The sequence below is a fragment of the Haliotis rufescens genome, unplaced genomic scaffold, assembly GCF_023055435.1.
Source record: "Haliotis rufescens isolate VD_foot unplaced genomic scaffold, xgHalRufe1.0.p SCAF_10, whole genome shotgun sequence".
Taxonomy (NCBI): domain Eukaryota; kingdom Metazoa; phylum Mollusca; class Gastropoda; order Lepetellida; family Haliotidae; genus Haliotis; species Haliotis rufescens.
In genome coordinates this window covers 40,106,400-40,122,539 of record NW_025963780.1, presented here as the reverse complement: position 1 = coordinate 40,122,539, position 16,140 = coordinate 40,106,400, and the positions used below count along the sequence as shown (strand labels likewise).

The 16,140-nt window shown below is 39.6% G+C and overlaps 1 protein-coding gene across 1 annotated transcript in view; it reads left to right on the top strand.

The window, feature by feature from the left end:
• The first annotated feature begins 2,359 nt into the window (after positions 1 to 2,359).
• Positions 2,360 to 16,140, top strand: part of LOC125377408 — a 50,379-nt gene continuing 36,598 nt past the window's right edge. Inside the window, exons 1-5 of the mRNA XM_048390551.1 lie at positions 2,360 to 3,308; positions 5,247 to 5,337; positions 9,804 to 10,393; positions 12,155 to 12,401; positions 14,518 to 14,861. Coding sequence (XP_048246508.1) covers positions 3,234 to 3,308; positions 5,247 to 5,337; positions 9,804 to 10,393; positions 12,155 to 12,401; positions 14,518 to 14,861 — 1,347 coding nt within the window. The 5' untranslated portion in view covers positions 2,360 to 3,233. The remainder of the gene's footprint in view (positions 3,309 to 5,246; positions 5,338 to 9,803; positions 10,394 to 12,154; positions 12,402 to 14,517; positions 14,862 to 16,140) is intronic.

Below are 16,140 nucleotides of genomic sequence, written 5' to 3'. Positions count from 1 at the left end.
CATCTTCTGCGCTCTGTACAACATCCCCAGGTACATGGTCTTCAGTATCGAGAGTACTGCGGACGAAACGACTCGGAAGCATCAGATCACGTTGGAAAGGACTTGGTTCTCCAAGACATACTTCTTCAAGACGATTTACTCTGTTACAATGAACATTATCATGAAAGTGTTCCTACCTCTCATCGTCCTATCAGTGTGCAGCTGTCTTATGGTAAGGGCTGTGAGAAGGAACGGAAGGGCGCGGAGAACCCTGCAGGTTGAAGCATCGCGTTCAAACCATACCAAGTTTTCGGCCATGGTGGTGGCGGTAATGGTGTTCTCGCTGTTGTCCCTTCTGACTGGTTCTGCGGAGGTGATTCTCCTTCGTATCAATGATCGACAGTTCCAGAATGCCGGTGACTGTGAGATCGTGTGTGCGGCTGTGAGCGCTGTGTCCGAGCTTATGGCCATTTTGAACTCTGGGGTTAACTTTTTGCTCTTTTGTGTCTTTGGAACAAAATTCAGAGAGGTTTTTAGACGAAGATTTTGTAAGAGATGGGGGGTTATTCCGACGAATAGCAGCTCGCAAACCTTTTCGCTGTCTTGATCGAATATGGACAGCCCGGTTCCAGTTCGATTACAGTTGAGAACGTCAATATGTAATTGAAGCGACGTAATAACAGATCATTGTAATCAGATATTTTACTGCTAGGCGATAACTCTATGTGCTAACCCAAGGCCTGCCCTGCGTGGATCTTAATAAGCTGGTCTTCACGCATAGAGGTACGTGAATCGCATCGGAGAAAAGGATCAGGGCCCCATTCCACAAAGCGATCGAAGTGCAACGACAGTCGCAAGCTATGATAAAGTGTGGGACCTACGATAAATCTCAGCGCTACGATAGCGTTGTGGAACGGACCCCTGATCTTAATGATACTGCACATGATTCGCTAACCCTGAATGTTGTTAAACCGGACATTTCACAATCAAACTTCCGTTTGGGTTAACGGGGTTTAAGTGTCAACTATATACTACTCAAAAGAAGTTAACCTGATTGTTTCATATGACACAATTTAATCTGTCATGACCATGACCAATAGTGAGTGAGTGAGTGAGTGAGTATGGTTTTACGCCGCTTTTAGCAATATTCCAGCAATATCACGGCGGGGGACACCAGAAATGGGCTTCACACATTGTACCCATGTCGGGAATCGAACCCGGGTTTTCGGCGTGACGAGCGAACGCCTTAACCACCAGGCTACCCGACCGCCCCCCATGACCAATAAACTATGGCCGCATAAAAAAGCAGGTCTCTTTAACTTTTGAGTAGTATATATAGAACGTCGTTTATCTTTCTTACGGAGGCCTTTTAGGGCCATTTGTTTTCTTATTTTGTTTCGACACTATCTTGAAATTTTAAGATTATAAGTTGAAATATCAAGATACTAAGTTGAAATTTCAAGTTATCATCTTGAAATTTCAAGATCATTTTCTTGAAATTTCAAGTTAGTATGTATCTTGAAATTTCAACTTAGTATCTTTAAATTTCAACAAAACATCTTGAAATTTCAACTTAGTATCTTGAGATTTCAAGAAAAAAAAAGCAAACAAATGGCCCCAAAAGGCTTCCGTACTTTCTCGCATGTGATACTATTTAAACTACGTAAAGTCATTTAGTAATTTGTGGTATTATGATATGGACCGATTGCCTTTATTGAATAAACTCTGTAATAACAATTGCAAAACATATCAGTATTGTCTTTCAGTGTAACCTCACACTTTGGGATCATGCACTTTGTACACAGTAAATCATTTGTGTTTACGGCACTAATCACAAAACATGCATCTTTCTTGCTGCTGGTGGAGGAGATTTTGATATTACTTCCGGTAATATATGATTACTTCCGGTAGGGCTGCTTTCGCTCTAGGACAATTAAGCGACTTGTCTACAACGCAACTATTTAACCTATCCCCACCTGTCAATCTTACACCATGATAGACCATTCACAAAGTCCGAAGTTACACAGAATACGCTTTTGGTTTCTGACTGTCAAAAACATATGAGCAATCAAAGACACAGTCGAGTCATGATCCTACGGAAGATCCTGGTTAGAATAGGTTTTCAGCAACCCTTATGATTGTCCAAAGAGGCGACTGTGCAAATCGTAGGAGGCGACTAACGGGTTGTTAGGCTCGAAGACTTGGCTGATGCATGTCATCGATCTCAGTTGCGTGGATCGATGCTCATAACATCCATCACTGGATTAATTTTCTGGTCCAGACTCAATTATTTACAGACCGTCGTCATATACCTGGGATATTGCTGAGAGATGCGTTAAACAACAAACAAACAAACAAACAAACAAACAAACAAACAAAACAAACATGATCCTGTGGTGACAGGTTCGCCTTGATCATGACTCCTGCTTTGTCAGCGCCATACCCATGCTGTGGGTTCAACTAAGTGGGTTGTCCTTCCACATTGCAAGTTGAATAAGACGGCAAATGACAATCGTAGCAAGTTCCTACAAATAACCTTTGAACGTCCGATAACTAAAATGTCATTAAATGTACCGATCAAGCAGTTAATGCATGACTACCCTAATAACATAATAACAGAAACTGTTTGGAATTTCACACACGGCATTCTTTACAACCTACATTCTGTATACAAGACTGACAGTCATCAATTACTAGACCGTGATCTACCTTATACAATGTTCAAAGCGCCGTAAAACAAAACTACCTCCCTGTATTGAGGGTTATGTTACATTTCGTAGGATGTTTCGTGTACGGACTTATGATATTAAAACTAACGTCCACATTTTTTAAATTTATATTCCTATCCAAAAATCCAGATCCACCCTAAAAAGGTCCCAAAATATTAAAAGACCATTCCCTAAACACTGCTATTTCGAAGTCCCCCAAACCCCGTTCCTTTTCTTCATATCTTTTATGAATACATGTTATGAACTTTACTCTAGATTTGGCCAAAAAGTACATTTGTTCAAATCTTGTGAAACGTGGTATGCAAGTGACCGAACGTAGAGTTATTTCCCTTGTAACACTCACAGTCAAGCTCCTTCCCAGCGCGTGACACCTTCGTTACACTCTCGGTAGCCCCGCGAACGGGATATCGCTGTGAGGAGCTTGGTTCACGATTGTTTACAAATGGCAGCGTACCTACGACGGTGTGGAAAGAGCATAGTTGGTTGAATTCAGTGTGTAAAGTTTAGACTCAGTACTTAACAATAATGCCTGTTTCGGGAGGCAGGGGTGGAAAGCCACCAGGGAATTCAAGACAGAAAAAAGAAGAGGTCGCAGAGAAGGTAACAAAATGAACTACACGCACCTGTCAGTGTAACACTGTAGTTTCAACTTTCATATAGTCTAGTTAGATGTACTATAATGAGAAAGTCGGCTGTTGAAAAATACTTCTAAATTTTTTGCAGATAATCCTGATAAAAGGGATTTATTTTGAAACAATTATTTTGAAATAATTATCAATATTCTTCATGTCTTTGAATGGCATTTAGAAATGATACACATTAGAGAGAGAATTTATGGATGTCAACTTAATTCTTTATTATGAGGAACACAACGTTTTTAGCATGGAAACACCTTCATTCACCTGATGAAACATGTTCCTCATAATGATTAAAGAAGTTGACATCCATACATTCTGACTCTTATGAATGTTCATATTAACTTGTGTCCATTTAGTCTTTTAAATTCTTGCACAAAATGTCAAAATGTCATGATACAGAATCATAATCCACAGTAGTTGTTATGAAACTTAAACGTCTTTCTGGATACAATTGCAAATTAGGGCTGGGACGAGTCCAAATTTATTACCCGGGTACCCAACCCCCTATGGAATGTTCAGATTTTAGTTTTTTTTAAGACCTCAAGAAATGTCATTATTAGACAGTTTGACCAGAAATGCAATCATGTACCTCATAGAGTTAGCTGGAGGCAAAGCACTTTAATCTGGTCCTACTTATACTAACTGTCCATGGCTGTCTCTGACCGCCTGGTCATAATTACGATGTCACAAACCGGAAAGCAGTTTGAACTGTAAATAAGCAAGATTATCCTTTTAGAAACATACTTATGTCACATAATAATTCGCAAAACGAGTCAGGGTATCATATCTTGACCAGATGGTTGTAATGGAACCTCGATGGACCTGGGTAATTGAAGTGCAAACCCGAACAGACCCGGATGGCTCTGGACAGTAATTAGTACGACCCCATTAATCTGTTTTGAGGTTGTAGTTATGGTATTGTACTCTAAAGGAATGGTAGTACCGGGTATGTTATCATTTGTGAGACCTTCTGGACATGGTGAAGGGCCTGCTTCTGTTTTTACAAGTACTTGCAATAGGACGACTTAATAGCTTCTTGTGTATAATGATTGTGTAGATTCAACTTTTTAGGTTATAATTTTGTGTGTGTTCCATTGAGACATTTTTCTTGTTGTAAAAATATGACCTTTGTTTAGTCTATAAACAAATACTTTGGAATTTAATTGTTCTGCTATCTCTTTGTTCTTTTGGGTTTCGCCAAAAGGGTAAACAGTTCTCAAAGTTTAAATTTTTACCAAGTAGCCAGTTGTAAAGTCAAGCCAATATTGTAGGTAGCCAAAAGCATTTGAAATTATCTTTTATCAAATAACTATAATAATATGTACAAGTCATAACACTTGTCTGGGAATTGTAAATTATTTGAAACTGTACTTGATTTTTGTCATTTGTGACTCGAACAATGATGCAATTTATGTTACTAGATTATATAGGTATATCCTTGCTTATATAATAATCTATCAACTAAAATAAAATACTAATTACATTACTATTTATGTATTTCGGTTCATTGTTGACTTTAGGAGGAATTACCTGCCAGTACAATTAGTAGCAGGCATGTTTATTTTTGTGTCTACAGATGTGTAGCAATAGAATTTAGTCGCCACAAGATATTTTTCAAGGTAGTCATTTGGCTACCTCTGATTTTTAGACAGTAGACAAATTGAAATTTAGTCGCATTGGCGATCGTTTTAGTCACAACTTTGAGGCCTGGTAAATGTCTGAGACCTGCATTACTTCAGGCGTTCCTCCCAAAATAAGCTTACATGTCGTGATACAACTGGTATACTGTTCAAAGCGACGTTAAACCCCACCCACTCACTCACTCATGCTGACTCACTCATGAATGACAAAGTCTCATGACTGTTATTATTGTGTTACCATGGATATTGTCTTCTTTGAGGTCCGTGAAATGAAACTCCGACAACAGAACTGGATGAAGCAGAGAGATGAACATCTGACCAAGGATGAAACCGTCGCTACAAAGACAAAGGGTTTGTAACCAGTGTTGTATTATTTGCTGTTGCTGTTGCTGGGGTCGTTTCTGTATGCAAATATTGTACTCTAACCATTATTCGTGCACAGAAATGTACCCTAGCGTGGCAACATGAATTGGTCAAGAGACAGGGGAGTTATATGCCTATAAAACCCTTCCTGAACTAGGCTGGAATTATGGAGTTATATTTCGGCTGGACTTACAAGTTTATGCATAGACCAATCAAAATCAAGTAACGAAATCGACATCAGGTTAGAAAACTGCTGTGCAGATTTTAATCGATTGCAGGATTTGCAAAGCATGTGCGCCACCAACTCAGCATCAAAGATATTTCCAAATCTTTTCATGTTATTAATCAAGGTGCTCAGGTGATTTGATGCACTTTGTGAAGTAAGACCTGTTTTATTGTAACCGGGTTTTCAAGGCTTTATCCATTATTTTAAACAGATGACACCAAGACAGCTACGGGGTGTGAGGCTTATGTTTATTTATAATCACGATAAACACCCTGTAATAAGAAGCAACAGATAATATAGTATATGCATATGAAAACATAATATATATCATATAACAGTGTTCGAAATACCTGCCTGCCTGACTGTCCTAGACGGGTTGATTTCAACTCGGGCTGCCAGATTTTCAAATCCCCCTGCCCGACGGTCGGGTTATACATGTATTTCATATGTGAAAATATTCTAAATATTTCCCAATGATAGGCATTAATTCACTTGTAAAGTTGAATCATAAAATGTAACCAAAAAGAAACCCCGTTAGCTTTTAGACAACCTAAAATTTAGGCCCTATTTAGGAATAAGGATATTTACATGATGTATTCTAGGATATTAAATACAAATGTGACCTAAAAAGTGTTTGCTATTTCTTTTTTTGCATTACTTCATGTCCAATGAATTCGATTTAAAGTTTTAATTAAATTATCCTGAGAAACATATGATTATAGTGGGCAGGCAGGTTTTGGTCAGGGCTGGCAAGTATTCCAGCTAGCCAGTCCTGTGGTCTGGCTGAAAGTTTTGGGAGTTTCATACCCTGTCATATAATCATCAAAGCAATACAATCATTTCTGTTACATTACTTACAACTAAGTATTGTTAGATGATATGATAGAAATAGCTTACAGTACATATTAAGTAAAATGGTTACACATACCCTATGTGTGGCACAAGGGTGTGAAACGTGATACCCTTCAAATGTCACCGTTCATGATTTATCCTGTAGAGGAAAGAGCAGGAATAAATACTTAGAGTGACTAAATACAGTGAAATGAATAACAAAATGCATAGTTTGTGCACTTCCATAATTGTAGATATAACTTATCATGTATACATACAAGATAATATTAAAATACACCATTGCTTAGGTTAAAGTTCAGCCTCTAAAACACATTCATTCAAAACATCGACATTAATAGAAATATATGATTCAATGTAAATATAATTACTTCTTAGATGCTTATTTATAATGCCTAATCTTTGATTACTATTTAATCCTATTTAGAAGTAAAGATAAATTATTAACCAACCTTTAGTGGTGATCTACAAATGCTCCAAATGCAGTGCATAGTGAAGGTGGCAATATGGAGTTAGTCAGAGCAAGAAGGTAACGTTTGAATTTGACCAATCACAGGATAGCTTGGGGTGTGATTGATCACTAGAGGGCTGGACAAAGAATGTAGTATACCTTGGGATGTGATTGATCACTAGAGGGCTGGATAAAAACAAACCTCTGTTGAATATAGTTCAACAGAAACAAAACTTGAAATAGTTTTATTTACAAACAAAGCTATTTAAAAATACAAATATATACACCTGCTACATTATTATTATTAGTATTATTATTACATTTTGATTATCGATCAGATCATCTTGACTGGGCACCACCTTTTTGCTTGAAGCAAATGCAGGTGATATGAGAGGTGGAATCTGATTGGTCAATAGGAGGGACATAGAAGGGACATAAATTGTAATACCCACTGGTGGCGCTGAGATCAAGCCCAGAAATTCCAGCCTAGTTCGGCAAGGGTGGCAACTTTACTTCTACAGTCAGTTAACTCCCTTGCCTCAGGAACATGCAGGATTGTAGAGGATGAGAGATACAGAACAACTGCGGCATATTACACACACACAACTTACATTACTTGACAGCCGGTCTGTGCATTGTGTCGTCACGATATGGCTGAAATAATGCCGATGTGACGTTAAATATTAACTCACTCACTCACTCTGTGCATTGTGAAAACAGAGTGCTGTGTTATTTATTGCCAAGTCCTGGTATATTTGTGTAAACATATGGGTACCAGGGGTACATATCATATAAGTACCTGTGCTGTATTATCAGGGCTGGACACAACATCAGATTTCAAGGCTGACACAAGTTTCAATGTTGCATTCAGATTACTAAATGTTTTGTTGTTTTACTTGACATGCGAAAAAAAATCGATAACTCTTCCTAAAGGAGGTATTATTCTTTATTGGCATCTTTGCCTGGAGATTTCAGTGATGCCTTCAAATTACAAGGTACACTCAAATCACTGCACCTTGTAATCACCATGCAAGGGAGGTAACCTATTTTCAAAATGGCGACACAGCGTTTGAAATTGGCAATGGTCCTGTAGTCCTTGCCTAAATGCCCAATAATTAAGGTATCATAAGGACTAGTAGAAATTTACCATTTTTAAGGGTTTGTTATATGATATTATAAGGACTAGTGGGCTAAATATCTTAGTTTCTACTGCTGCGGCAGTATTATGAGCGCTAGAAAACTTTCAGACACATTTTCTCTGTTACATGAAATAAACTTTAAAAGTGCAAAAATGGAAAGTGTTCTACATTCATCTCTAATGTTATCTCTTAGCGTTATATATTTCAAACATGGATCGTACCTCAAGTTTGATATGGCAGCTGGTGACCTGATTCACTGGCGAGGTAATGATTTGTTTCATTAATCTGGATCCTTTGGTGTAGGGGTGTCACGATAAATCGAAATATCGATATATTGCTATTGGTAAGCACTTAAAGTCAATAAATCGATTGTTAAATCAGTTTCCCATCAATAGTATCGATTTCAGTTAGGAATATCGATAGTTTTGATTGTATTTATCATATCAATAAAATACATGCAATGCTGTTCAAATTTGTTTTTCATTTGATCATGAGTGGTAGTAATTTACACATGGTAATGTGGAAGTTTCTTTTTCTTAAACTATTAGGGTAAAGAAAAAACAAATCAGTCATATCTCAAACTTTACTTTTTATTTGTTGTTATGGTTATCACATTCAAAGGAAACTTCAGTTCCAAGGTTTAATTCAACTCTAAAATCCATCTAAAATGATACACTGAAAACTATCAATATTTATCGCAATAGTTTCTTTCATCATCAATAGTTATCCCAATAGTGATATCCAGACCAATAGTCACCCCTACTTTGATGTCATATCACAATGAATTATAAACTAACTTTGCTGTATATTGTAGATATACAGGTGTTACATGATAATTGTTGCAAACCATAATGATACAAGAGATCGAGTAGTGGTCCATGTAACAAACGCCCAGTAATTTGAGTGAGGCACTGAAATTTACATACACCTTGAAGTCAGGTGTTGCGTCTGGACCTGATTATGAATTGGCGCTTGAAAAATGAGGCTCACTCACTCGCTCGCATTACCAGCTAAGAGCCGACTTCACATTATTTTATCACACCCAGATATCAACCGACATTTATAATTATTATGCATGTTCCTTTATTTCTTTATTATTTGATTAAATAAGCCCTATATGTCAGTGTTCCCGATGGCTTTTGAAACTCCAAAGATTATCAGTCCACCCTAAGTTTTGTTAGTCCCAACTTTCAATAAATAAAAAACGTATGAAAATGTTACATACATCATGTTCAATGCAATGATGTCATCTCTGCAGTAACATTGTTAGATCTACAAGTCATTCACACAAAGTGCAGTCACAATTTTCTCTGTTATTTTTTAATATTACGAGACAAAGTCGCTACACATATATTTAACCTCGAAGCAAGGCAAAATGTTATTTCCTTCCAGTAAAAGTAGACAAGGGGAATCCCTGATGGTAACAGACAAGCTGACTTTGGTCGGAAAAATTTCACTATTGCTTATGTTTTGTTCAACAACAAAGATCTTTATAATGTACTATATTTGCCGGTCCAATGGGACTGGCAGTCACATGAATTACCGGTCCAAGCCTAATTGTTACGGTTAAAAACTGGTAATTACCGGTAAACAGGAACACTGTATGCTGTCCTATGAAGCATTCATGCTTCATTTGAATCACAGCCATTGAGAGTAAGTGTACGCACATGCCTTGAAAAGTATGTTTTGAAAAAAAAGAAAACCTAACATGCCTTGTCATTTTGAAACATTTGCATGAAAGTGTAATCATTAATTTATTGTTGCCTAACAACGCTATTTTCTTTTCAAGCGAATAGTAAGGAGAGTCATTCCAACGATAGAAATGGGCCAAAGAAAGCTTCAGTTCCTGCCCCAAAGTCTTTGTTGTCAAGGACACAGAGTGCTGAGGGTCGACTCAATACACGACCGTCTAAACCAAACAACGCCAATGGGGGAGGACCCAGTCAAATAAATGCCCGGGGAAAGTTCCAAAATTGGCTGCAAGTTCGACAGACCAGTTCTGATGTCGCCCCAGAAACTACAGACTCTGGTGTAAGGGACGAAGATGAGCAATCACATGACCTAGATGAGGCTTCAGCTTACATTCCAAGAGGAACATCTGCCCCAGTGTGTCAACAAAGAGATGAGTTTTCTGACTTTTCTGAGGGAGAATTTGAAGAGTTAAAATCAAGATTGCTGGCACCGAAAGATTTTGATGCTTTAGCAGACAGAATTGTTTCACGTGTTAAGAAGGATCTTGATTTAAATGGGACTGATCGTCAATATAAGACAGGTGGTTATCAAAGCAAGCGACGTGTGTCGTCAGAACTGCCATTAGAAAATGGAGATTCGTCCTCAAATATGTCCAGTCACCATTGTCCATGCTGTTCAGAAATAATGGTGGGTATTTTTTAATTAATTTTCTTGGATGGGTTCAAAAGATAATCCATTATTATCCCCATCCATACAATGTTTGCGGAGGATATAGTGTCTGTCCATCCTTCCTGTTTCATTTACTTAAGGGGGCACGGGTGGCCCAGTCGTCTAAGGCGCCGCGATTCGCTGTGCAGAGTTGCGTCCCTTGGGCACGCCAGAAACCTATGATTGTGGGTTCGAATCCCGGTTCGCCCCGATTATGTTTCTAGGTTTGTCAGCACCATACCCGTGTTCGTGGGTTTCACCGAAGTGGTAAACATCTGAGACCTGCATCACTTCGGGCTTTCCTCCCACATTAAGCTGACACGCCGCAATATAACTGGAATACTGTTAAAAGCGGCGTTAAACCTAACTCACTCACGCACTCACTCACTCAATACATTTTACACCAAAGACTAATTACTAGTGAAAATGAGTAGTGAAAACGTAAATACTTTCATCCCTTGTGCCATACTCGACACTGCCAACTGTAAATTATCAGTGTGCTAGGTATTTGGCCATCCTGTCTATGAAAAGGATGGCTTACGCACCACAGACAAAACCACATGCAAGTATTGTGATATGTATCAGGTCATGAGCAAAGTATCGTGATACGTATCAGATCGTACAGTTGGTGTATCGTCCCAGCCCTTCTTCTGACTGTTGAGTTTTGAGTGTGAAATGCTTCAAATGCTTCAAAAATGACAAATTGCCCTCTTGACTAAACTTCAAATGTTCAGATGTGATTTGGCAACTTGTACACTGACAGATGTCTGTACAAAGTAGACACAATTTATGGATAACAACTTCTTTAATTACTGTAAAAAAGCAACGTTTCAGTAAAGATCCTCATACCGTTGTCAAGTAAGACAGTCTTGACAACGGTATAAGGATCTGTACTGCAATAGCGCTTTTTTACAGTGATTAAAGAAGTTGTTATCCATAAATTGTGTCTACTTTGTCATCTGTCTAAGTAAGGCCTAGCAAACAATTTAAGATGTCTGTACGTACCCCAGCATCTCTTACAGAACACGCCTTCACTGACATGATACAACCGTGCAAGTGAAATCTCCCTAATTGTTCTGTACTTTTGTTTCTGCAAACATCGTCATGTGATTGTTTTGTTGTTTTGTCATTTTTAGGACATTTTCATGATTTCTTCAACACTTGAAAAGACATCGTTCTATGTCTTTACCAAATTAAAAAATCTCTTCAGGACATATTGATAGTCAGCCAATGTCCTAGAAAATGAACTGATCTGAAAACCTGCTACAGCTTTTAAATGTAGAAGTCCTTAGGCGTCACCCTGAGACTTGAAGTATGAAAAGATGGGCCTGTACAGTGTTGCCATGGTAACTAGTAGGGCTGGAACGAGATCATATTTACTCAGGCATACACTGAAGTTGACTGAAGCTTGTCTTCACTCAGATATATAAAAGTCCAAAGGAATGTGCCCTTAGTCAGAAAGAAATGCAACATTAGCAACTTGTACTAGTGCAACCATGGAATTTTATTGTTATTTTCATTCAAAAATATATCACGTGACTAACCACGGGTACAGGTAGTCCTGTGGGTACCCGGGTCCTACTCAGGACCCACCCGACCCGAGTACCCGTGTTACCCATCCAAGCCCTAGTGGCTGGATGCCCCTGCGAATCTGACACATCTAATGGCATGTGCAAAATTCTCTTGAACCAGCGTTCACAATGACATGCATCTTGACAAGACAATGTCCTTCTGTTCCAGATTGGTTCCCAGTTCACGCCTCTGTTGTTGATTCCATGCGGACACACAGTGTGCCGCGAGTGCTGTCAAGGGAGAGAACTCTGTCCAGAGTGTTACTGTAGCATTGGCTCAACAACCTGTAACATTATGCTACAGCAGATCATACAGGAATATCAGGGCAAGAAAACTGTGCAGAAGATTTCTCCATCACGGACATACAGGAAGGATGACAAGTACAGTCCGCAGAATTATCAGGAACACACGAGGGGTAAACAATCTCATTGAAATCAGATTCTTCACTCTGGCCAATTCTGAACAAACTTCCAGTGAGTTACGTTTGTTCATGCACTAGGAAGACCCTATCGATAGGGCTGGCTAAAAAGATTGATAATCGGAATTATTGTCGATGGGAAGAAATATAACGATTATCGATATAAAACTTGTCATAGATAATAACTCACATACATTATTGCAATGTGTGTAGCCCATTTCTGGTGTCCACCGCTGTGATATTGCTGGAATATTGCTAAAACCATACTCACTCACCCACTCACTTGTGCAACTAATGACAAGAGACCATAGACTACAATTATAATTGTGCAGCATAATTTAGTTAAAACGCCAGATGGTAGCCAAGGGAAATAAGAGTTGTTTATGACACTATAATGTATTGGATACCGCTAAAAAAGTTGTCTTGTTCTAATAAGTTGTGACAGCTGAATACCAATAACAAGCAATATTATTGTTTTCAGAAATATGTCTTTTCAAGTGAACGTTTTCTATTTGAGTGAGTGGGTGGCACGGGTGGCCCAGTCGTCTGGGCACGCCAGAAACCTATGATTGTGGGTTCGAATCTCGGTTCACCCCGATTATGTTTCTAGGTTTGTCAGCACCATACCCATGCTCGTGGGTTTCACCGAAGTGGTAAACGTCTGAGACCTGCATCGCTTCGAGATTTCCTCCCACATTAAGCTGACACGCCGTGATATAACTGGAATACTGTTAAAAGCGGCGTAAAACCCAACTCACTCACTGTTTGAGTGAGTGAGTGATTGAGGGAGTGAGTTGGGTATTACATTGCTTTTAGCAATGATTGATTTGCTGTGCAGAGTTGCGTCCCTAGGGTGCGCCATAAACCTATGGTTGAGGGTTCGAATTCCGGTTCGCCCCGATTATGTTTCTAGGTTTGTCTGCACCGTACCCATGCTTGTGGGTTTCACCGAAGTGGTAAACGTCTGAGACCTGCATCACTTCTGGCTTTCCTCCCACATTAAGCTGACACACCGTGATATAGCTGTAATACTGTTAAAAGCGGCATTAAACTCCACTCACTCACTCACTCACTCAGAGTATGTTGATGTCATCAATATGGAATGTTAATTTAGACAGTGTGTGCTGTTTACATGGTTTAGATAGGAAACAATCCATCCAAATACTTCAAGATGGTAGATTTAATTTATATGATTATCTATTATTTCTCCTGCGACTATACTTGAATATATCAATACACAAGGGTTGTATTACGATACATGTGTAGCTGATGGCCGTATTGCAACATACTTTTACACCAGTTGCACACCCATACTGACGTGTCAGCTTGATGTGGGTGAAAGCGTACCAACCAGCATTGGTATCGTGCTGACAACCAAGAAATGTGATCAGGGCGGACTGGGATTCAAACCCACAGTTGTAGGTGTCTGGCATGCCGACGGGGAGCTACACTACGTATTGCTGCTTCAATGACTGGGCTGACAGTGCTGCAATAGGAGTAGGTGTCTGGCATGCCGACGGGGGGCTACACTACGTATTGCTGCTTCAATGACTGGGCTAACAGTGCTGCAATAGGAGTAGGTGTCTGGCATGGCGACAGGGAGCTACACTACGTATTGCTGCTTCAATGACTGGGCTAACAGTGCTGCAATAGGAGTAGGTGTCTGGCATGCCGACGGGGAGCTACACTACGTATTGCTGCTTCAATGACTGAGCTAACAGTGCTGCAATAGGAGTAGGTGTCTGGCATGCCGACGGGGGGCTAAACTACGTATTGCTGCTTCAATGACTGGGCTAACAGTGCTGCAATAGGAGTAGGTGTCTGGCATGCCGACGGGGGGCTACACTACGTATTGCTGCTTCAATGACTGGGCTAACAGTGCTGCAATAGGAGTAGGTGTCTGGCATGGCGACAGGGAGCTACACTACGTATTGCTGCTTCAATGACTGGGCTAACAGTGCTGCAATAGGGGTTGGTGTTTGGCATGCCGACGGGGAGCTACACTACGTATTGCTGCTTCAATGACTGGGCTAACAGTGCTGCAATAGGGGCTCGGAGACTAAAATGTTGGGATGAAGATATTGGATTGCCCGGACCTATTTCTCCTTTGTAGGTACACCTTTCTCAGTGGATAACCATCATTACGCAGAGCAATTGCAGAATCTTCATACACGCCTGGACGTCCTGTCGTCGGAGAAGACGACCGCCCAGGTGGAGTGTGAGAGACTCGCCGATGCCATTCAGAGAGAGGCTGTGCAGGTACGGAACATCTCGAAGGAGGAGGACAACATCTGCAGCCAGATAGACACCCTGGAGGAGAAGCTGAACATACTGAGGCAGCACCGGGGGGAGTATGAGAGTAAATGTCAGGCGATGAAGGGTGAGCGCGAGGAGGCACAGAGACGTCTCACCCTGCTGAAGGAGACCATTGAGAGTCTGAACAATGAGCTGGAGAAGGTAGGTGTCTTTGTGATTCGGACATTTTGGACATTTTTCAGAAATGATGATGATGGATGATGATGATGATGATGATGATGATGATGATATCGATGATATCAATGATATCGGGTTCGATTCTGGTGTCCCTAGCCATCTTATTGCTGGAATATTGCAAACGAAAAGTGATGTAAAACCTCACTCACTCACTCACTCACTCACTCACTCACTCACTCACTCACTCACTCACTCACTCACTCACTCACTCACTCACTCACTCACTCACTCACTCACTCACTCACTCACTTTCCGTTTCTTCGTCTAGAAGGTATATTAATCAACCACTGACTTCATGTAATAAGCATCATATTATGTAAATATGATTTCTAAGAGTGCCCAAGAGGCGCCAGGAAGTAATTTAACCATGCCATTATCATTTTAACTGTTACATTAGCACACTTAAACAAGGAATTTTAAACCCCAGCATCACTGGACAAAATCCAAAACCGAATACAGAAAAAGTTGAATTTATATTTCCTTGCCTGACCACTCCATCTGCAATTGATAAAAAGTTTTTAGAAGGGCAAATTATAAAATTCTTGCAAAATATAACTATGGTAACTTATCACCTTTCAAAATATTAATTAATCAAATGTTCTTTATGTTGTAGTCTTGGCCCCTGCAAACCTTCCACACACCAAACACAGTCGTCTCAGAAGTAACTAAATGTAATCATTACTGCCAAAAATGATATGCATCGATCACTTCATCTGTTGATGCACACAAACAATAGTTTTATCACACTAGACCATCGTCCCAAACGTCTTTACGCCATATTCACACCAAACATATTAAGCTCTATAATTTATTTATATTTGTAGTTCATCCTACTCAGTGTAAATAGTGAGCATTGTTAGTGAGCAAAAGTTCATTGAGGCAAAATATTAAAAGTGTGGTCTTGTGTTTGTCTCCTGGGGGACAATTTGTAGGTTTCTTCAGGTTTAAGTGTACTGACACTCCCCTGGTGTGATGAGGACAGAGTCAATTACGTAATACCGTATTCGACGTAATAAGCGCCCTGCTCTAATAAGTGCCCATGGCGATATTTGCTAATATATTGGCTAGTGAACAATACCAATTAGCACCCCTTCCGATTGATCAATGTACACAACACTTATTTATTCGCGTATAATACACACTCCTGTGTAATATGCACCCTTAATTATCGGCATTTAAATTCTGGAAAAATGTATCTCTCGTATATAAACATTTCAGGCTGTCAGCATAAACCACGAAATTT